This window comes from Cyclopterus lumpus, chromosome 14 (genome assembly GCF_009769545.1).
Source record: "Cyclopterus lumpus isolate fCycLum1 chromosome 14, fCycLum1.pri, whole genome shotgun sequence".
In the NCBI taxonomy this organism is placed as follows: domain Eukaryota; kingdom Metazoa; phylum Chordata; class Actinopteri; order Perciformes; family Cyclopteridae; genus Cyclopterus; species Cyclopterus lumpus.
In genome coordinates, this window is record NC_046979.1 from 4,135,527 (window position 1) to 4,159,329 (window position 23,803).

General features: G+C 44.2%; 2 protein-coding genes across 2 annotated transcripts; one reads left to right on the forward strand and one right to left on the reverse strand.

Annotated features, from left to right (window-relative positions):
* Positions 1 to 302: 302 nt before the first annotated feature.
* usp28 (ubiquitin specific peptidase 28) lies at positions 303 to 16,359 on the reverse strand. Its single transcript, XM_034550690.1, has 26 exons — positions 16,315 to 16,359; positions 14,425 to 14,499; positions 13,071 to 13,191; positions 12,501 to 12,588; positions 12,055 to 12,217; positions 10,152 to 10,238; positions 9,888 to 10,025; positions 9,245 to 9,312; positions 9,069 to 9,145; positions 8,833 to 8,981; positions 8,585 to 8,712; positions 8,258 to 8,353; positions 8,008 to 8,181; positions 7,624 to 7,832; positions 7,170 to 7,240; positions 6,785 to 7,013; positions 6,055 to 6,393; positions 5,713 to 5,843; positions 4,445 to 4,756; positions 4,112 to 4,207; positions 3,750 to 3,928; positions 3,176 to 3,254; positions 2,704 to 2,783; positions 2,252 to 2,375; positions 1,072 to 1,270; positions 303 to 478 (listed from the first exon to the last, which is right to left on the reverse strand). The coding sequence occupies exons 1-26, from the start codon at positions 16,357 to 16,359 to the stop codon at positions 303 to 305; spliced, it is 3,633 nt and encodes a 1,210-aa protein (XP_034406581.1).
* A 1,121-nt stretch (positions 16,360 to 17,480) lies between these two features.
* htr3b (5-hydroxytryptamine (serotonin) receptor 3B) lies at positions 17,481 to 23,803 on the forward strand. The gene is made up of 9 exons (XM_034550347.1): positions 17,481 to 17,514; positions 18,092 to 18,255; positions 18,349 to 18,393; positions 18,789 to 18,898; positions 19,820 to 19,989; positions 21,006 to 21,163; positions 21,990 to 22,200; positions 22,717 to 22,926; positions 23,538 to 23,803. The coding sequence occupies exons 1-9, from the start codon at positions 17,481 to 17,483 to the stop codon at positions 23,801 to 23,803; spliced, it is 1,368 nt and encodes a 455-aa protein (XP_034406238.1).

The window sequence follows — 23,803 nt, forward strand, 5'->3', positions numbered from 1 at the left end:
TTTTCCCTGCATGATCTGCTGCTGCTTTAAGGCCATTAAAGCATCCTTAAAAAGTATACTAAGTGCAATGGGCAGAAGGCACACACTGTAACCTACAGGGGATGCCCCCCCCCCCCCCCCCCTAAAGAGTGCTCACAGTTTTGTCAAACCATCAAGGATATGCATGTGCAATTAAATAAACCAGCAGATACAATGAAACACGTGATTTGGCTCGTTGAAAACTAACACGCCGCCACCACAGAATTATGAATCATCGGCCAAGTCGCTCGCGGGTTCGGGGGCGCGCGGCAGTCGAGGAGGTTTTATTTGACGCTGACTATCGAGGTGCCGTGGATGGACTCCATGACGGCGGCCAGGCGGCTGCACAGGTCGTGGGCCTGGCTGACGTGGACTTTGGGCGGGTCTTTAAGAACTACCGTCTCAGCCGAACCGTCCAGAACCCGGGGCAGAAACTCGCCCAGCTTCACCTGCAACGAGTCTGAAAACAAAACGTTTTTTTTATTTTTAAATGTAATGTTTGTTGGTGTTAGTACCAGTGTGTATAAAAGGCACGGACTCTAGGCATGGTGGATGACGAATGTACCTTTACAGTATTGTCACAATGCTTTATGTTTATAATGTGTAGAGAAAGTTCATGGCGTCTCCCTGGGAGAAGGAAACGTCCTTTTTAAATGTGGACGCCGTTGTGTAGTACCGCCGTCCAACCGCAAGGTGTCGCCATCGCACCTGTAACCTGATCTATGACACGCTCCTTTCCTTTCCTTTCATTCGTATCTAACCCTAGGTTACCGTTTCTGTTTTATTGCTATGTTTATTTATATATGTTTACTATATATATCACATTTATTAGACTGATGACAACACTGAGGGCTAAACTAGTCTAGCTAAACACAGTCCTGCCGAGAGCTTCACGCCAGTCCACTGATGGTGTGTCAAGAAAGAAGCAAGCACGGATGTAAAAAACTAAATGCATGTTTCTAAAATGTTACTAATAGGGACTTTGCAATTATTTAGTAGTTCTCGCAACCACGTTGACCGCAAGTAGATGTGTCGTTAATCAACTCGTCTTACCTTCCATGTCCCGGCCCAGGCAGCAGCACCAGTGGCTGCGGATGCTCTCCATGGCGTCCCGGTCTTCCCGGGACAGAGCCGAGTCTCGGCTCATCAGGTGAAGGCAGGGGATGACGGCCTCGTCCATGATGGCGATGCCCTCCTCCACGTTCGTCTCCTCGCCGCTGCAAAACAGCCGAGACGCGCTTTCATTCAATGCCTGCATGGTGGATGGAGGGAGGAGGAGGAGGAGGAGAAGAGATGCATTAATACTACACAGGTGGATAGATGCCGCATGATTTTCATACCACGAGACATGTAGTGTGAAAACAATCTCGCCACGGGGTTCACCGAGTAGCCGTTCTGAAAACCTTCCTCCGTTTTCAGGGGATTGTCGATTTGTGACGAGGCTAAAATGTAGGTTAGAAAAATAAAAAAACGTTACCAAAACCTCTCTTGGATTTCATCACCTTTCGATTAATTCTCTTTGCCCGTGTCACTCCGTTTTCGGTCTCTACTCACACGGCACTCGGTCCATCGCTGCCCTTCTTGACTTTCTGAAAAATGTTGCTACCTTATTGCATAAAGTTTGCAGTTTGGGTTCAGTGGTTCGTTAATGCTTATTTTTTAGCATATTGGGCGGCTCTGATAATGCGCTCGGTCGGGAGGACTCGGGAGTAGCAAAGTTTAATCATGCAAAAATCTTATTTTGAACTTTGAACTTCAATATATTCTTATGACTAAATAAGGAAAATTGACACACGACTAAGACTAAATAAAAAAAAAAAAAAAAATAGCTGACCAAAATCAAAATTAAGAGTAAACATTTTTTTAGACTAAAAGTTGATTTGAAATGTAATTTATTTGTCGACTAAAACTGGACGAAACCTTTTGAGTTTTCGACTGAAACCGCGAGGGATTAAAAAAAAAAAAAAAAGACTAAAATGAGACTAAAAACTAATGAGCATTCTCGTCTTCAGAGTAAAGAATAAGACTAAATCGTAAAGTAGCTGCCACGATGTACACCGGCATGAAAGCTGGAGTTTATGCCGTATGATTGAAAGCTCCGGAGAACAGATGCTAAACGGGATTTTGAGGTTCCAGGGTCAACGATGGACTGCATTGTTCAAACACACACACACACACACACACACACACACACACACACACACACACTGACTTCTAGAGCCGCCTTACTCACAGTGAGACATTTCCTCCTGTAAACGGCAATGAGACACTTGTCCATGCCTCGCTTCTCTCCATTCTTCAGGAGGGTGGCGTTGGTCTCGTACGCATGAGCCAGGAAGATCAGTGCCTCTCGCATCCTGCAGAGCGCACACACACACACACACACACACACACACACACACACACACACACACACACACACACACACACACACACACACACACACACACACACACACACACACACACACACACACACACACACACACACACACACACACACACACACACACACACACACACACACACACACACACACACACACACACACACACACACACACACACACACACACACACACACACACACACACAAGGAAACCTCCGCTGAACACGTGGACGAAAACAAAACAGCGTACCATGGATCTGACACGCTGGATCAGCTGGTTCCCATTCGAAACACCTACTTGTCATGCTGGTAGTGCTCCAGTCCGGTCAGCAGGTAGACAAACACCGTTCTGAACAGCTTGTAGTCGTCATGCCACTGCTGTGAAAAAGCAAAAAAAAAAGACAATTACTCCATTTGTTATTTGTGTTGCTTTTTCTTCTTCTTCAATTTTAAATTTTTCTGATTAATTAAATCCAGGCGTTGTTCCTTCTCTAGTTGTCTTTTCTATTTATTCATTTTATTGTCAGCGAAGGCACTAAGTCATTCCCATTTCACTCCTCAAGGCTGGCGATATTCTAGATTTGTTATTACCGACAACAAATCTCATGATAAGAAACAAACGGATCCTTTTAATAAGTGATATATCTGATGTTAAGTTTGTATTGTATTCGATATTTTGGCCCAGTAGGCATGAATTGGTCTCCAAAGTCTACCTTTGCACGTTTCGGTACACTGCCATATGTAGGAAAAAAGTGTATGAGTCAACCCACCAAGTACTCGTCCATATCCATGTCCTCTGGCTTGATGAGGCGCAGCTTGGTTCGGGCTTCCCTCAGGATACTGATGGCCCTGCATGGACAGAAAGGACGGCCGTGAACGCTTTTGACATTTACAAAAAAGGATCGGTCCAGGAACATTCGCCCTGTGGTGCAATCCTCTGCTCTGGACACCAGGTGGCGGTATGACAGCTTGCATTTCTTAAGTCTGGTGATGAGCTGCAGCTGTAAAGCCCCATTTTATCTTATTTACTCACTCACTCATGCTATGTGTAAACATTGAGCTTAAAAAGAAACGACCAGAGAGAAAACTATGGAGCATTATATGTTTTTGTAATGCTTTGAGCCTCACAACTTTGTTTATATATAACAATGTAACAGAATAAAGTCTGCAGTGTTTTATTTCATCACCACCTGCTGCCCCTTTCCTTTATAATCATTTCATCCTAGATTGTGACAATAGTTCATCTGTATTCTCATGTCTTGAAAGTGTTGAAAACTTAACACCAATGTAATAGACTAATGTCTGCAGCTCGTCAATGAGCCCTTTTTGTCTGTATCTGCATGCCTTTCGTCGAAGCTCAGGTTGCGGTCGGTAAACTGCTCCAACAGCGTCCTCTCGATGATGCGATTGGGCGCCTTGTTCTGGAAGAAGTAGACCAGAGCGTGCTGCAGGCGAGCATCCTCCTGGGGGGTGGTCTCCTCCTGGGAGAGCTCGTACAGACGGGAATACTCCTCGTGGAAGGCCTTTGGGGGGGGGGGGGGGGGGGGGGGGGGGGAACAGTGGGAACAATATATAGAGAAAAAATTGCTCCTAAATGTGGAGGAAGCAGTTTAATGTAGCAATTTCAGAAAGCACAAATATTTAATTATTTTGCGGGAATTTAGAGTCGCAATAATCTCCAATGACCCCTACAAAGAGCGCCGTACCTTGATGAGGCCGGCCTCAGGGCCCTCCTTATCGAAGGTTTTTCTGGCCTTGGCGATGGCGAGAATGACGCCCTGCATCGCGGGAGTCAGCATCATCTACCAAATGGAGGAGGAAGCGGAGATTGTACAACAGTTTGACAATAAAAGGCGCTCATGGTGTCTGTGGAAAGAACAAGTTTCGTGGTGTTTCAGTATACTTTTCTTCTTTTCATATTTAAGACTTCAGATCTGAAAAGTAAACAGATCTCCACCCAGTATAATTTACATTTGGGGGCACTGGCTTTAAATATGCGAAGTGGAAGCAGCTACTGAATTCATATCGCACATACTTACCTCTTCGTTGTATCCATCAGCGTCAGCTCTCACCATGATCCTGCCCACGTTGGGGATCTCCACTTCTGAGACCTCGTTCTCAGTCTGTCGCTGTCTGGCCGGGACCTCCTGCTCTTCTTCTTCTTCTTCTTCTTCCTCCTCCTCCTCCTCCTCCTCCTCCCCCTCCTGCTTTGCTTCATCTTCAGGTGCGTCTCTGGAAGCCTCCGGCTCGCTTTCAGCCTGAGGGCCGAGTCCTGCCGCCTGCACCTCGTCCTTCTCCACATGGAGCTCAGCCGGTGCCGGGTCACTAAGCTCTGCTTCAGGGCCAGAAGTCTGACAAGAGAAATATTAAACGGGACACAGATTACTATGGCGAACCGTCACAACATTATCTATGTACGCTCATCCTGTTCAGGGCTTTGCATAGCGTGCCTCCCTGTGGAACTCCACCCGCCCTTATCTACACATCTGGATGCATTATTAAATGTCATAGAGCACGCGTTTCTATTTTAACGGTGAACAGGTGAACAAATTGGCTAAGGGAGTGTGTGAAATTCAAAATAGCTCCTTGTATCCAGTGAAAGGTTGATCTTATTATATAAAGTCAGGTGGGTCAGCAGAAAGTCTGCAGCTGAACACATTTGGAAATGCACTTAGGGAGTAATACTCATCTGCGTCTCGATGAGACACGAGTGGTAATGAAGTGGTTTGAAGACACTAGTTTATTGAAAAGCCTTTTAATGGAACAGCTTACAATAAATCTTATATTTACGAGGCTTATAATATTGTTTTGTTGACAGCTGTGCTTCTATGGCGTAAATACAGCCACTGTAGCTTAAAAAAAAAGAAATAATAATAATTATGGATGGACAATGCAAGGTTGGGGTCAACCTCATCAAACCACACACACCATGTATAATACTTGCAGTTAAAATTATAACCTACAACAGCCATAATACACTGTTTGTCAATTAAATTCCTATGGTCACTTTGCATCATTCTATTGGACCGATAAAGTGTAAATTATATGATACGTCTCTGAACAAGCTAATGACTGTCAGATAAAACTCCGCTAATAGCAGTAATCACTTCTAACCTTTTGTTTATCAGCGTGCGACTCTACACCCTGCCAGACATTGAGCCTGGATCTCCATTGCTATGCTAAGTGGTGGAATGAGACCCTTAACCCAGATGTACAAACTTTATTTTTGTGGCCTAGAGTTACTGACCCATATTCTACAAGGGGGGGGGGGGGGGGGGGGGGGGGGGGGGGGGGGGGGGGGGGGCACCTGACACTGAAGCTCTCTCTCAGCTGAGGTGGAGCTCTGGCTGGGCCCGAGGGTGTCAGTGACTGCCGCACTGCTGGTGTCGTCTGGCTGGCAGCCGGGGCTCTGGGGTGGTGGTGGCGTTAACTCAGATTCTTTTGGGGTGAGAGCACACACACACACACACACACACACACACACACACACATATGACCATGCCATTACTATACGCCTTTAAATGCAAAATATTTGGAGTGATGGCCCTGCAGTTATCTGAAAATCGTACACGATGGGTTGTTAACGCATACACAAACCGGGCCCCCCCCCCACCCCTCCATTTCCTTTTCTCTAGTCGCCACTACAGACCTGCAGGCGGCTTCTCTCTGGGATCAGGCTCTGGGTCTTTCACTGCTTCTGCGTCAGGTTCCTGCTCTGAGGAGGATCCCTGGTCCAGCTCCTCGGTGGTTGGTCCAGACTGGGGCGCCGGCTCCACTTCTGTTTGGGGTATATTGACTGGGCTGGGGTCCGGGGGCTCTGCGGAGGCTGTGGACTCTCCCTGGGGGGTCGCGGTCTGGCCAAACTGCTCCTCCCATTCACTGAGCTCCTGCTGGAACCAGCGGTTGTCTTCGTGGACGTAGCGTCGGAGGACGGACGGCAGGGAGTCCATGCCGTGCAGCACCTGGCCCGTCTCATCATCTGTGTCTTCTAGGTGGATGTAGGATAGAGCCGTTAATAGACGGACGCAATCATATCCACTTACAGTAGAATTGGTGATTATAGAAATGGCATTTTTCAATATGCTACTGTTCCTTATACATAATTAGTCAATATGTGTTGGACTTACTTACTGTTCTAGTTTATAATAATATGGAATAGCCTGCCTTTTAACAAGTTAGCTGAGTCCTATTAACATTTTTTAAATATTATTGTGTGTTGTTTGCAAACTTAATCCTGTTTCTTGCTCGTAAGGAAGAACGTTATCTATGAATGCTTTCTGACAAACATGGACAAAAACACACACGTGGCGATATCCCATCCGGGATTATTCAAGGTTAATTTAATCCATCATACAACTGAGAAACACACGGAGGTGTACCTGTGATAAGGGAGGGTAACCTGTCGTCAATGTACATCAGGCAGTAGGCGCTGGCGTTAGTGATTCCCCCAAACGAGTCTCGCTCCAGCTCCTCCCACGATGACTCGGTGATGCTCACGTCGTTGTACTTCATCCAGCGCTGGTTGGCGTGGTCATAAATGTAAGCCCAGTAATGGCCGGCCGATGCCTGGCCTTCGTGGACGAGCACTGCATGGAGTCTGTAGGGCGCCTAAATACAAGGACAGCATTGAATCACCACGTGACGTTATTTTCAGTTTCTCCACAGCGATCAATAAGAGTTTCGTTCTAATCTCAGTCAATGCACTTCAGCTGTAAAACACGTGATTGAATTGCTGTTTGTCAGAGTGAATTAGGCGAGTCCTACCTGGCAGAGACAGTTGCCTGTGTACATGCCCTCCAGCATCTGAGTGAGCCTGTCAATACTGGCCTTTAGCTCTGACATACACGCAGTCACAAGAAACACAGAAAATAAACACACGTCATTATGGTACACATACAGCAGCTGAGGGGAAATTTTATTTGATCCTAATATTTGGATCATAACGGCAAATTAATGTGGGCGAGCAGGGCTTGCCAATTGACATATAATGCTTTTCTTGGGAAAGGCATTGACTTTCAGAGACGTTGGGCTCTGTTTTTTTTTTTTCTTTCTCAATGCGCACTAAAGGTTCTTTCCCCGCTTGCTTTTTAGATTTAAATACCAGGCATCTTGGGAGTGGAGGTGCAGTGGAAGGTGTGCTTTCAGAGGCTCGCTGCAATTTCAGTGTCAAGATCGACCACTTTCTGCACCCTAAAAAGAAACTGTGATGGAAGCGTACCATTTATGTCATTCTCTACTTCAGTCCTCCAACGCTGCAGGCAGGTCTTAACAAAGTGCAGCTCCTCTTCAGTGACGCTGTGGGGGGCTGGGTGTGGTGTGCAGTCCACGGGGAGTCTGCACTGGGTGAAGGGCTTGTATATGGGGGTCCGCTGACAACTGGAAACACTGGAGACCGGACCCTCCAACGAATCGGTGTCTCCCGGTTCGCTGGGAAGTGAAAAGAACGTTTTGGTGTCACGTAAGTTTCGTAAAGAAGGAACTTGTGTCATCAGTGAGAATCATTTTTTTCTTTTGACAGTTTTATGCCGTCTGTTGACAGTATCTTATTCACGGGCCCTGGCCTTGGCTTGTACAGATTCTCTGGGTCCTCTGTGTACTCAACCTGCTGTCTTTGGAGAGGAGTTCACTCAGGGGGTGGCTTGCGGGAGTTGGAGAAGCTGGTCTCAGATCTTCAGCTGGGGAAACACTTGTGGGCTTGGTGGTGGCGAACTCCAGCACAAACTGCAGCATGTCAGCCAGAGGATACTTGGTAGGTCCGGAGCCATAGTTTTTGTAGCTGTAAATGAAGACATGACACAATTGGTACAAGAAATTGTCTTAAAATCCTATCTCACCTTCAAGAGGTAACTTACCACTCAAGTTTCTGTTGAAGGGCTGCTAGTTGTTCCTTGAGCTTTTTCACTTCTAATCTCCTGTCATGGGTCTGTTGTACGTTTTTGTGAAGATACCTGTACACAGAAAAATGAGGCAATCGCCCAAAATTGATCAGTACATGTGTTAAGACCTGTTGTAACATTGGAACAGACACGCAGCAGCGTGGATTGTTCCTCTACATTTGTAGATTATAATCCGAGCGAAAAATGTGTCCTTTTAAAGCTTCTTTTTCTCACGTTGAAACGAGTGAAACTGAAAGGAATAGTGCACGTCTGCGATTGTCGTGTTATCTGCACACAGCTCACCTGTCCATGTAAATGATTTGTGAGAACTCCAGTTTCTTGTGTATCTTTTCAGGACGGCCCAGCTGGGTGTTGAATTCAAATCGGGACAGTTCAAATGTCAAGACTGGCGGTAACTTTTTGAACCATCTCTGCAGCCACGAGAAAAAAAAATACGACATCAGATAAGCAGCGGAGAAAAAAAAAGAAGAAAATAAAAAAAATCACATACGCAGACATTCTGTTGTTAGTCAGTTGTTGGGATCGTTTACCTCACGGCCAGACGTGACACTGTGATCCGAATGTAGAGACTCGATCTCTTTCTCGACCATAGCACCTTCGAGGCATTCGTCCAGGTTGTTGAAGCCGTTGACTTGCAGCGGGTACTGGCCAAACTGCTCGATATTACACAACGTCTTACCTAAGCAGAGTCACGTCAATGTGAGTGACTGAGAACATAATTCATATCGATGTCACTGTGACAAAAAAACGGACACAACACTCATACCCTCGTGTCTCCTTTCTGTCACAAAGGTGCCATAGAAAAGCTGGACCATGGGGTTTTTTCGTTTGTCTTCCACGTTACTGAAAAGCAAAACATTACATCATATTAATGTAGCTCAGCATCCAAAAGAGAGAAGAACATTAGTCCATGCATGTGGACGACATCGACATATAACTTACTCCTTGGCCGCCAGCTGAAATGCGTCCTCGAGCCAGTCGAGCAGCTTGTGGGAAAACTCACTGACGTCCTGAAATGGAGACAAAAGAAAAGAGAAGCTGTGAAGTTGTAATAGCGAAGGATTGAGTCAGGGTCAAAGAATGAATGAAGTCACATGAGTTGGTTCGTCATCTGGGAAACAAAAGAAGAAACTAACTAAACAAAAAAAAGGTACATTTAGAAATATTGCCCACTGCTCACCCCAATCGGAGCGCACTCTGGAAAGAAGTTAAGGCTCCAGAAACTCCAGATAGACAAGATGCAAGTTTGTGAGAAATTATGCATTTTGGGGTTCAGACGGAATATCTCAATATAAATTTATCCTCCCCAAAACACAAATAAAAGTGCTGCTACAAGAAAAAAAAAAAGATAAATGTGCTATAAATGTGCCGACGGTACATACAGAAACCGTTTTATAAAAGCAATAGGCCACCTGAGGCCTATTGAAAGAAAAAAAAGAAAAACAGGACAAATTAAAACAACAACAAAGTAATTGTCGGCATCCGTATAGTTATTTAACATTAAGAAGAAAGAGCGACTCGAGAGAGAGAATCGACCCATTCTTCTCCACACTCGGGAACTGTCCTTTGGGTGAAGCGCTTGTACCTGTTGGGCCTCGGCGGTCCTGAAGGCGTCTCGCAGTAACTCCACTGCAGCCGAAGGATCAACAAACCTGCGAGTGGAGCCCACCATGAGGGCGAAAAGACAGCGCAGCTCCTGCATGAAAGCCATGTTCCTCTTGTCCTGTTGACGCAAGAAGGTCGGAGTCAAACTTCAACCCCCCCTCCACCTCTATCACATGGTGGCTGCGTTCATATTAACAGAGCCTCTTGTTTTTATTTCTATGAATCAAGACATGCGTTTACTCACAGAATGGCTCTTACACTTCTCCAGGATTCGCTCAGACAAATGGTAGCTGAGAACCAGCCTCCTGAACACGGGCAGGTGGAACAGTGACTGCAACAAAGACGACAAACCAACGGACAGGTCATGATGACGTGGTGGTATAACTTGGAAATATCATGGAGGAAACTTGTTCCTTGAACAGCCCAGACTACTGCTCCCCATGTCAATGATATGTATTTGTTGTTGTTGTGAATGAGAAGTCAATCTCATTATACAGACAATATAAAAGAGTGTGAAGGTGAGGTCAAATCAAATGAATAAGGCGGACGTTTCAATATTACAGTGCATTGAAGTCTATGTGAAATTAACATTAATGTAAAATGTGGATGGAGAAAAAGACGTTCCTTAAAAGTATTTTTCTCTGGCACGCAAACCGTGCTAATTTGTTATAAGCTGCTTCTGTTACTCGTGATAAACTAAACTACATTAATACCAATCAGATACTCTTATGTGTCATGTGTGGTGGTGAGCGGAGCTACTGAGCACGTATGAATATCTTGATATATAAATTTCCATTTGAGGAGGAAATTCAATTATGGCTTATCTCCGTTTTACTGTAATTTATACCACAAAGGATAATAGAGGGAATATGAGCTGACAACTGAATGATGTGGTCACTCAGCCTCAATCTGATAGCATAATTACTTTTTAAAAAGGGAGACTGCTTTATCAAGAGTCCGGCTCTGTTGAATCTACAACAACCAGTTCAGTTGTAACAAACAGTATCGATGCCAGAAACAAAACAAAACAAAAGGCTATTATTTCAACATCATTTGTATTCAAAACGACACCGCCTCATTTCCCCATTTCTATTCCCCGATAATAAACTCTGTCCTCTTGGGGTTTGACTTCTAAATGGGACGTAGAGGCATATCTGAGTTCAATAAAGACAATCAGTGTCTCCTCTCTGTCCATTTCGGGCCGATACTAGGATGTCCACTGCTCACTCCATCATCGCATCCCTCGCCATTAAATTATCCACACAGCCTGTGTCTCTCAATGAGGGCTCCAGTTTCTGCCGAGCCACCCGATAGGTCTGACTAAATTCAGTCTGGAATGGAGTTGTAATAGAATTAGCAGCTCATTTTGCAGAAATATCCCCCCACAACTTCTCCTCGGTGGTGTTTCTAATAACTCTATTAGCGTGGTATAGAGTCAGTGAAGAGGTGAGGCTGAAAAGTGAGGCTTAAGAGTTATGCATTAAGGGTGTGGCTGCGTTGAGTGACAGGTGGGCGCCGTCGCACTGTCCGCTCGGCGTTGCCTTGGTTCATTGAACTCGACCTCTCGTCTGTGTTTGTGGCGTCGGTGCCTTTTGCAACAGTTGTTCACAGTGCACCTCGCTAACCTAGCTAGCTAAATGGTGCTACCCGTAGTTGCTAAGTTAGCATTTGTTATGCGTAACGAGACCTAGCCTCATCGAGCCTCGATCTTTCCCGGGTCCACCTGCTTCACTTTGAGCTCTTCAGAAACCTACGGGTGACGTAACGGAGACCATACGTCCACATTTTATACAGTCTATGGGTGCAACACCTATGACAGGCTAAAGTTAGACATCTTGGAAGGGAAACTCCAAGTCTATAAATGTTTGTTAAGCCAAGAGAGCTATTTTAAGTTTGAGACACTGTGACACGAGAGCGCTTAGCGGACGATATGCTGTGTGTTTGCTGTGCATTTCTAGTCAAGTGTTATACATTCAAGAATGCCTATCCCATAATACAGGGCACTACGACTGTTATGTACCGAGGTTAGATAAAAACTAAAAAAGGAAAGCAAGCAAACGTACATGGCACTGTATCGCCATGCGTGTCAAAACAGAGTACATCCCCCCATCAATTTGGTGAAACCAATCTCACACACTTATTCTCACCTGGATGACGGCACTGAACCAGCAGGTGTTGCCAACATTGCGAATGCCCACGGGCCAGTCGTCCTGACGGATCCAGTCTGCAGGGCTGCACATGTCACTCTGGGCTTCGCATCTCTTCCTCTTCATTCTCGCTGCATTCTCCTCCGCACTGGCCTCGAGAGCCCTGCAGTACATCAAATGATCCATTTGAAAGCACTGAACCGACTACTGTATTAAACACAGGTCGACTTCAGTTGAGACCCTAACCCTGTGCATAGGTTGAACAATAAGGCTAAATCTCTCAGGGAAAAACCCTATTTTAAGCTTCGACAAGGCTTCAGGTTGATTTCTTCACGTACAGATAAGATAAAACGAAAGTCTTTCCTATTCCCTTTCGTTCAATTCTGTTAGTAATCTACTGTCTCCATTTTCATACATAAATGTAAAAAAAAAATGTTATTTTGTACCTGTTAAATTCTCTCTCCTCTTCCTGGGCTTTGTGGGACTCCTGCAGGCTGAGTTCTATGGCCGTCTGCAGTTCATCTTTTGGAAGTCCTGACGAAACAGACAGCAAGATCCCACAATTGTAGTGAAACCGGTTTCAATCGGGCGTAACAGATTACGTAGCTCTTCATAATATAAATCCTCTTCTATGCTGCGGACTAACTCAACCCTTCCTTGTCCACATTCTGGAGAACATCTATAAAGGAGAGTTTGCATGTGGCCACTTGAGGCTGGATACAAAAAGCAAGTCAATCCCAACGTTACAGGAGAAATCAACAAAAATAAAGTTCTACACTGACATCTTAGAGAAATAAATAGGCTATGACGTTTTTTTTGCACCCCGCATTACTCGTCGTACAACGTAGTTTGAACCATACCGATAACTTCGCTAAACACAAGCTGAAAATCCATTTTTTCAGCTGTTTTTTTTTTGAAAGTTACTCCAGATTCCATATCCCAAAAAGCCCTGCAAATAATCCCAATGAGTGAAGGCAGTCAGAATTTTTGTGCACGCTTGTTTTGTCTCAACATACCTTTCTGGCCCTCCCAGGCCTCCGCAGAGGTCGCCAACTCCTGCGGTTCTCCAGGATCCTGAACCTCTGCCGACTGGGTTGTCAGCAGTCCAACGGCATTTCCAATGTCACCTTGACCGGCCTTAAAGAGAAGGGGACATGGAAAAGATAAGGCCAGACATTCTAGATACTATTAATCTGCAGAGGATTTTAGCCACACAATACACCACAGGGACGAAACAAGCAACATGTGAAATGCATGCAAATAGAAATATAGCAATCACAGAGTAATTAAAATAATAATATTATATAGTTAACAAGACTAATTACGCAAACAAAACATCCCTTTTTTGTGTTTGAAACCAGCTATAGACAAAGACTTCTAATGTTGTATAGAACTCTAACAGCACCTGTGAGCTCCTGCTGTTTCTCGGCCCGCCCCTGGTGCAACAGGTTGGACGATGCCGGCACAACAGTCAGCCAGACTGTTTATTGTGCTGCTTGTCAATTATCACTTTTATGAGGCTCCTATTAACTCAAGCTCCTAGGGATTTTTTTTTTAATTCGCAGTTGTGTTTCAAAACATAAGCGGTGTGCTGGGGTGGAAACTCGGCACCCTGCGGGTGCTTTTAATGTAAACAAAGAGTGTTCCTTTAACATTAATTACACAACAACAGCGAGGGCTATGTTTTTTTAACATTTTTTAGCCAACTAGCAGTATGTCTCTAGGGATGAATTCCCATGACATTTTGATTAGACTTTCATGTTCTCCACTGGATGGTTAAAAATAACACATCTCTTAATTCGTTTACACTCATAACACGATAAACACTAAGTCACCAAAGACCCTTTTCTCTCACACCACCCTCTGGCTAATGTTTACATTTAATAAACCACAACTGCTCCAATAGTAACTTGAACTTGGTAATTTGGCTGTAACATAATTTCTAAATTATCCCTCATGTCATAGCCCTACATGGCACAAACCAAGAGGCAACAAAAACCAACATCGGGCTAGAGATTTTATGATTGATATATTATTAGGGACCCCTAAATTCCCCAAAAATGCCATAGAGGGTTGAGGACAAGTGTGATTTCTGTCAACTAAATAGGCATTGGGTAGTAATCTTAATCAGTAGGTTATCTTAGTCATAAGTAATCTTACAGCATACTGTAGGAATTGAAAATGTGTTCAGCTCAACAGATCTATTCAACTGGAATCTGTGTAATGACACAGTTGCCCATGTCCTACTACTATGTGCTTTGATTACATTAAGGCCATCCACTTGCTTGTATTGTAGCAGAAATAACCACATAGTACACAGGAGGGAGCACGTTGTCTCCTAAAAGCTGACGATTAGATCTCAGGGCTTACATTCAAAGCTCTGTAGAGAACCTGAGGGTCCTGGATGCCAGTGATCTCCCTCAGCTGGTCGATCAGGATTTTGCTCTGTTGAGTGAACGGATTGGGGAAAAAAAAGGGCAAACAATAGTCAAGCTTGAGATACTTGGAGCGTTCCAGACAACAAGTCCTTTGTGGCAGTCACATAGTGTGGCTAGCGATCGACTGGTATTTGACTCCCTGGGCTATTCATCAGGTGCAGCAACAGGACTAACAACAACAATGCATTATATATTTTTGCTTGTTGCACCATTATATTCAACGCTTCCCCATAAAAAGTAGAATAATTATTTCAACTGATCAACGTAGCCAATGTAATCCACGCGTAACCCTTGTGGTACCAAGCAGGTATCCCACTGTTTGCCCACCTTGTCCCACATTGTATTGTTGGGAACACACTGGCCCCATGTTGCACCTGAGGATATGTGTGGGCACTTATAGCCTGTGACCCAGTGTACAGACACACAAGAAGTATATATATATATATATATATATATATATATATATATATATATATATATGGAGCTGAAGGACAAGTGTCCAAATGCCAACATTGTCATGCCTATATGAGGTTCACACGTCGGCTGGATCGTGACAATGACTCAATGGAACAAGAGACAGACTCAGCGGCTTTGAAAGGATGGCATGGACGTGGATTGATAAATTCTCAGTTCTGTGAAGCGTATATGAGGACCGATTCCTCGAGGAGGACACTAGTTTCAGCCATAGATCAGTCCAGGGTATTCTTGGGGGGGGGGGGGGGGAGTGGTGAATGATCCATTTAAGCTTATTGTTTCCCATGAACTAAATTCAAACACTATACTATATTTATTGGGGTAACCAATAAAGCCAGCTCGGCTAACATGGCAACTTCCCACCGTCCATTTGTAAACACACAAAGTCTCAAAAGCCGTCATATGTTTAGACCTCAATAGACATAGACACAAATTAAAAATAAATAAAAATAAACATAAGTCTGCTGAGCGAGAGGAGCTATATAAAGCCCGCTAACCCCAACAGCAGGTGGACATGTCATGGTATCACCAGACTTATATGGAGCCCGGTGAGGGGCTATTTTAGGCTTCTGACATGGATAGCACAAGCTTCTGTTTATCATTCCACTCACCATGCCACCAGTGACCAAGAGGCACTGGGTCTCTCTCTCTCTCTCTCTCTCTCTCTCACACAAACACACACACACACACACACACCTCCTATGTCAGTACAACATTTTTTTTTTAAAACCGATTCAGACAAACAGTATAACGAGCATCACAGATGTTCTCCTGTATGTGAAACCCTAACCTTTAGTATAATAACGTCATTAGAAGCCGGTCTGCACAGATGGTTGGATTAGAAAGGCCCATTGATGGAGCAGAAGGCCACTTGAATGGCCGCAGAGCCACTGATGAGAGTGGAGGTGTTTAATGTAACGTGGCGCCGATACATCACGTGACCTTTGAGACTAGCAACCGAGAACATCGTAAAATGTGAACGTTGAATTTATCAGACTGAATTCGCCTTTAAAACCAAATGCCAGTAATTTAGCAAGCAAATAATGCACTTAGCTGAAAAGTTAAAAAAAAAGAAAAGAAAACGGAGCTTTTATAAATATATAAAACTAGTTCAAGCTAGGTTAGCTAAAACTGCTATATGTGCCAATCAGCCACATCGTAACACGAGTCTTATTCTAAAAACTTGTGTTAATCTTTTTGGTTATTTTCTACCCAGTATTCAGATAAAACGATGTTTAAAGTAACTTTAAAAGGAGGAGGGGAGTGGGGAGAGGGGGGGGGGGGGGGTGTTAGTGTCAACGTTAGTTCAAAACATGTCGGTAACGGTTCCGTCGTCCATTGCGCTCACCGAGTTCGACGAGTCTTCTCCGTTTTCCGTCTGTTCGCCTTTCATTGCGCAGAGAAAAGAAAGAAAGAAAGAAAGAAAAGAGAGAGACGTGAATTTCGTCCCGTTTTCACGTCCAGCCGCGGACTCCCCGAGTCAAACCAGCTCCATCTGTCAAAAAACCACCGAGAGCGACCAAGCAAAGCTGCGCGCGCGCTCACCTGTTAGGGCAAGGCGCGTGGGCGAGAGCGATCGTTAACGACGTGCGCGCGCGTCCGCTTTCTCTCTCTCTCTCTCTCTCTCTCTCTCGCTCTCGCTCTTTCTCTCTCTCACACACACACACACACACGCACACAATTAACGTGACAGGACAGTTCTTATTATAATACAGTACTTAAAGTGTGTGTGGCAGATTTTATATGATACAGAAGCGGTGGGATGAGTATATTACTTTTAATCTACTTACACTCCAATTCAAAGGCAAATATTGAACATTTTTATACTGTAGAGTAACTGGCCTATATCTATCGTGAATATACACTGTAAATCAACTAATAAAGTATGATGTGCAACCTTTACCAGCTGCACCATTCAGGTGATACACACATAAATGTATCACTAATTATACTCCAATATCAATCTGAAATGGTCTGCATAACGAGTACAATTTGGCACTCGTATATATATTTTTTGCTGCGAATACTTTGCTGCTTTTACTACATTTCGAATGCGGTCTATATGTCTTGCGCATCATTTCAAACCTATAAAAAGGCGTTTGGTGGAAGTTAAGGGCCGAACTGTAAATACGAGATACTGTACACGAAAGGAAAGGCGATGGAACAACTGGTAAATTGGAAGTTCGATAAGAACTCAGCTGGGTTGAAACACCTTTAAAGTAACAGATAACCCGAGTGTTCATGCACCCTCTGTAATGAAGCAAGACACTGGCACTAAACAAACCTTCAGGGAGTCATTATGATACATATCACCTTACCCAGGCAGTGGAAAAATCAATACCAGAGCGACCAAAGATGTCTGCACTATACCCTGTTCATTGTTCTTCCCCATGCACCGAGCGCCGCTACTCTTGAAACAGTGGATATTTTTTTTGTGTTAACAGAGGAGATGTTTTGATGTGACATCTGAATAACACCGGGTTCACCTGGAAGGCTGATTTCTGTTAAACTTTGATGTCTCCCATTTGGCTGACTCTGTTGCTCTCAGGTAAGCTGCTCTTTTTGGCAAAAGAAACATTTTCCGTGAATAGTACGAGATATTCATATCCTGCATGGTTTTGTTGCAACCATTTCTGATTTGTAAAAATGTCCTAGAAAAAAAAAAAGAAGCTAGCTCTAAAATATTTTGATATCTTGAATAAAATGGTTTGCTCTTTTTTAGTGTGGCAGCTCTATGACTCACTGCTTATTTTACTTTTGAACTGTAAAGCCATACAAAGCCCACATGCGACGTGTGTTATTTCTTAAAAAAGAAAATCCTGACTGATAAAAGCATAAACTTAATTTCCATGGTGTAAAAATGTGATGACATTTCAATCAATACACCCCACATGTACGGCTGCACTAACTGTGTAAGAGACCCCCTCCCCACCCCCCCCCCCCCCCCCCCCCCCCCTCCCCCCACCACCACCCACGTTGTCAGTGTTGTGCTTCGTCACTAATCAAATTAATCAATTAATCAAATTACCACTAGTATGTTGCCGCACGGTGAACCTAGGAGCTGGGTCTGGGACCCCCAATGAACCCCGCTTTTCCCAGGTGGGTTATCCAGCTTTGTCTTTCAGCTCATCTGGCCGAATGTGTGCCGGAGAAGCCAAAGAGATCGGCTCTGAACCAGCTGACCAGGACCCTCCTCAGGAAATACGACTGCGGAGTTCGACCTGTCCACAACTGGACCAGTCCTACTACGATCTACATAGACCTCATACTGCAGTCGGTCCTCGATGTGGTATGTACGGTTAGAGATCCGACAGAATAAAAGTCCACAGCCTCAATATAAAATCAACTATTATGTGTCATCGTGTTTTTCCCCTTTGCGCAGGATGGAAAGACCCAGAGCATAACTACAAGTATTTGGTACAGACAGGTGGGTGGCATCTGTAGGTGTCCTTTTGGATTACTTACTGTAAAGCATTAGGAAACAAGCCCTTTCCTACGACTTAATATCCAAATGTTTTAAATTAAAGCAGCTCTAATTATCTACCTCCTCCGTGACTGACTTCTGTCTTGAGCTTTAAATAACTCATGCAACACAGTGGGTTTTCATTTAAATGTTTCTTGACTATATGCTGCAAATCTTGTGAATTAACAACAACTCTCTACACATGTGCTGTCTGTGAATTATGTGGTATCGATTGGATTACACTCAAAGGCAGTATAGAGTTTAATCTTTGCTTTACAATATTTAGTAAATATGTTATTTTCCATTCAATTACCTAATTATATAATTTTTTACAGCAAACATCTTCCTCTGCTTTTCAGATCTGGACCGATGAGTTCCTGGTTTGGGACCCGGAGGAGTTTGATGGCATCACTGAGATATCACTGTCATCCGATGCCATCTGGATTCCTGATGTTATCATTAGTGAATTGTAAGAAATTACTGAAACAAACTAGTGTCAGACTACAGTGTCCTTCAGTGTAACCAAGGTCCATGCACGGTCCATCATTTTTTTTATGCGTTATTCAACCTTTCAAGTAGCTGTTGACCTCCATTGATTTCAGTTAATTATACAATTCCACTTGCAGAGACCCTGTTCTAATGCCCACCATAGGCCCTGAGCAAATATGAGTAGAATATACAAATGTCTTCTATGCTCCCAGAGATATTTAAAAACATATATCTGCAAGTTGATAAATAACATAACAGTCGAACAAATATATAAACTGGAATTGCCCCCTTGCGGCTATATGCCTCTGCCTAAATGAAGTTGCAATTTAAATTCATGACCATCTCTGTCTAAAATGTCATCGCTTCATCATTTCCTCCTATAAGATATGCGTGTGAAATTGTCATTAATTGCCAATTATGTATTGAGTTATAGCCAAAAGTGTGTTTAATGAGGTCACAGTGACATTTTCCCACCAAATTCTAATCAAGTTGACTCCAAGTGGACGTTTGTGACAAATTTGAAGAATTTGCCTCGAGGCGTTACGAAACGGGCGGAAAAGCCCGAAAACGCGATGCCCCCGACCACGGAAAACACAAGACACCCCCCCACCCCCCTATGGTATGCATTGAAAAATATTCAGCATTAATGTTAATGTTAATTTGTCAACATGGCTTACTAATGAACTTGAAACCGGGGTATATAAGAAATGGTATTAACGCTCCTCTAATTGATATATCTCGTCTCTGGTGCAACTGCCCCAAGGTCATAATTCACTTTTTATTAAATTGAATGAGAAAGTAAACTTTCATAGCACCTGGACCTCCAGATGGCCTGACCGGTTCTATGTCCTGTTGTCCCCGTCTCCCGTTGCCTCCCCTCTCCTCCATGTGTGTTCCCAAGCGTGGACGGGGGGAAGTCCCTACCGATCCCCTACGTGTACGTGAACTCCTCCGGCTCTGTGAAGTACTACCGACCCATGCAGGTGGTACTGGCCTGCAGCCTGGAGATGTACGCCTTTCCATTCGACAAGCAAAACTGCAGCCTCACCTTCCGCAGCTGGCTTCACTCAGGTGTGTTTTTCTGCCTGTGATCAGGTCGGTGGTCTGCAACTACCTGATCGTAGAACGTCCCAAACCTTAAGGGAGACAGAAAAAAACACTATTTCCTCAGTGTTGACTTCATAGCTTTTTCCAGAGCTTCAAAGAATGGAGCTTAGCTGTACAATCAAGGGCCCACCAGTAGCCTTCCAATAAGACTCTGGTTGTTCAACACCTTCAACACCGTTTTTTTTTTTAGGTTTTTAAATCATTCTTTTGCTTCCCAGTGACGTTCTGTGTTCAAATCTGAATATTTTTTTATTTTGGCTGAAGTACATATGTCTTACCATCAAAATGATAATTTCCCAAGCCCTTAAAAAAATCCATAGTCAGTGTGTTTTACCTCCAGTCACTTCGATGGCGGTCGGCACAGACCATGACAGTACACAGGCACAGAAGCGAAGCTATAATAGGGATGTTAATAATCAACTGTTTAACTGTTAACCAACAATAATAATTATTTCTGATTGATAGCATCAGTTAAACAGTGAAAAGAAAGATCGACCGTTACAAATAAATAGTTTTAAAGCTGAAAGGAGAATGGTCAGCCCACCTTAAGTGTGCCTAATCTTTCAATAAAACAATCTTTTAATGAAGGTTGGCTATCGGTCAGAAAATAAATAAAAACTAATTAACAACCTTACAATGTGCGGCTGTGTGGATCACACAACAACACAGACTAAGCTAACGTTAGCGGGTAACGTTTTACAGCTTTTGTCAATGGAGTCCGGTGGCGGTGGAGACAGCGTCAGAAATGTTAAGTTCAAATCATGAAAATATTCGAAGTATAGCGTACATTAAAATGATAAAGATCTTTTTTTGGGGGGAAGCCACTTTCCAACTGAATGAAATATATCCAATATCCAATTCTCCTTGTTTTTGGACAGGGTATATAGGGGGAACACTGAAGTACCAGGAAGAAATCCATACAAACAAACAGATGTTTACTGTTTCCCTTTTTATCCTTCATTATCTCCCCCCTCTTGCAGTAAAGGAAATAGACCTGGCGCTGTGGAGGAGTGCAGAGGCCATCGCTAACGATAAGAGGGAGTTCATGAACGACGGAGAATGGGAACTGTTGTCCATCCCTTCGAGCTACTGGCAAATCCACCAGGACGACACCGACTACGCCCACATCCAGTTCAACGTATTTATGCGCCTTAATGTCTCGTCACCGTGCGCATTCATCACGTTGACGCGGTCGGGGACGATTTTAAATAAAAAGGGTTAAAGTAATGTCACAGAGTGTGATTGCTTATCGATGGTGAGCTTTAAACTGTAGCCACTCTGTGGGTTAGCCCCCCCCCCCCCCCCCCCCCCCCCCCCCCCCCCCCCCCCCCCCCCCCCCCCCCCCCCCCCCCCCCCCCCCCCCCCCCACACACACACACACACACACACTCTGTGCAGTGGAATTGTAAAGTGTAAAGCAATTGGCCGTGACCTTCATGGATCGGGCTAGTGGGCTAATGCCAAATGATGGGGGGGGATGTTTGTGGCATGTAAAGAGACAGATAGAGAGGGAGGCTGATAGACAGGGGAGGGTGAGCGACCATAATGAGACTGTCTCAGTGGCTGCCTGATCAATGGACTTCTTGTTAGTGGTGAGGGAAATGGCCCCATGGCCCCGTTGCAGGTGGAGAGCAGGGATGGCGGCTATTTATTCAGCCCGAAAGAGCAATGGAGCATTTTATGGCTCACTGGGATATCGTTACGTTGTAGCGATGTCACACGAAAGGAGTTTCGGATGGAAAACGTTTTTTTTTCTTTTCCGTTCATTCCCAGATCTCAACATTTTTATTTTAACTTGAATGGGAAAAAAAATCCCCCCCCCCCCCCCAAAAAAAAATCCTTTTTGAAGAAAGGACGGCAGCTATGTGTTCAAATGAAAACAATGCTATCTGCACTATTAGATGTAATACATAATATGTGTCTTATCAGATTTACTGCCTCTTTGTCCTTATTTTGTCATTCAGGTGTTGATCCGCCGGCGCCCCCTGCTGTATGTGGTGGGTCTCCTCATCCCCAGCATCTTCCTCATGCTGGTGGATGTGACCAGCTTCTACCTGCCTCTGAGCAGCGGCACACGCATAGCCTTTAAGATCAGCATCCTCCTGGGTTACACCCTCTTCCGAGTCAACCTGACGGATGAACTGCCTGCCACAGCGGTCAATACGCCGCTCATAGGTGTGACACTTTATGACTTTTTTGTTTGTTGTATAGATTAGTTTAACCCGTATGTCCATTTTGCTTTTGTGTATGTTTGGGATACATGTACACAGATAAATGGACAGTACATTATTTCCTGCTTCTGTTGATTTTTTTACAGTTATTGCAACAAGAGAGGCAAACGAATGATATATATACATCTGTATATATATATATATATATATATATATATATATATATATATATATATATATATATGGCCCAAAAATGGAAACCAAATACACAAGATAGCACTGCAATTACATTGCAACTATAAAAAACACCCTACTCAATATTATTAGGTATAATTAGGACCTCCATGTGTCACCCTCTTTGCACAAAAAACCCCAACAGAGGCAAAAACTATGAGGAACCACAAGAGACAGATCAGGTTTTGATCTTAAATACCGGTTATCAATAATGGCGTACTCCGGTTATTGTCCGTAAACTTGCGCAACAAGCGTTCCTGTTCCTCACTCCCATGTCCCCACCCAGGTGTGTTCTTCGCTGTGTGCATGGCCCTGCTGATGCTCAGCCTGATCAAGTCTATTCTGGTGGTGAAGCTGCTCCACCACAGTGAGAAGGAGGTCAGGCAAATGTCAGTGTCCGCCTGCCTGCTGGACAAGTACGGCTCAGCTGCTCCCGGCTTCACGGAGAGCACTCTAACCTCCATTAAGACCCTCGATCACATCAACCCCTCCGGAGGTAAGCTACGGGCTCAAAAGGCTTTTGATTTTGCAGATGTCCCGGCTGACAGGCCACACACAGCACAGTGTGTGTTTACTCAGGTCTGTTTGCAAAAAAAACCCACAAAAAAAACAGGTTGAAGGTTGAAAGAACATTTGGATAAAAGGAAGCCGAGGCATTTTCTTTTTTTGTCTGCGCAATCAAGTTTAAACTCTAAAAAAAAATGCATGGGAAAGAGTAATGGGTTGGCTTTTTCCTACTTGGAATAATTTCTCACCTTGAATGTAAATGAAATAAATAATACAGCGGTCTGGAAACTGTTTGGTCACGTGATGCTGTGCAACCCCAGGTCTGTGCTTCACATTATGAAATCATCTATATTCTAAGATGGCCTTAAACTCATCGTGTATATACTTCAGCTTTACACACGTATTTGCAGGACTCTCTTTAAAACTATTGCAAAGTCTTTTCCATTTGAAAGCTTTGCATTAACTCTGGTGAAGCTGTTTAAACTAAGCCACAATACCGACGTCAGGAATACATTAATATTGTCCCACCCATAATGATTGGTTTTCAAATGTAGTTAGAGAACCTGCACGAATCTATACTTGTTCATATTTCAAAACCAGATTATGAGTTCGATGCCTCGCTGGAGGAGGACCTGCTGTCCCTGAATGAGATCCAGGAGGCTCCATCTGGGCTGGAGTGGCTTCTCCAGGACCTGGTTTCCCTCCACCTGGCTTTATCCCAGGAGGACAGCGAGTCTTCGGTTCAGGCTGAATGGCTGGCCCTCTGCTCCAAGCTCGACCGCTTCCTGTTCCGCTTCTACCTGTTGGTTCTGGCCTCGTACGCCGGCACGCTGCTGACGCTCTGGACCAGTTGGAGCTTCGCCTGA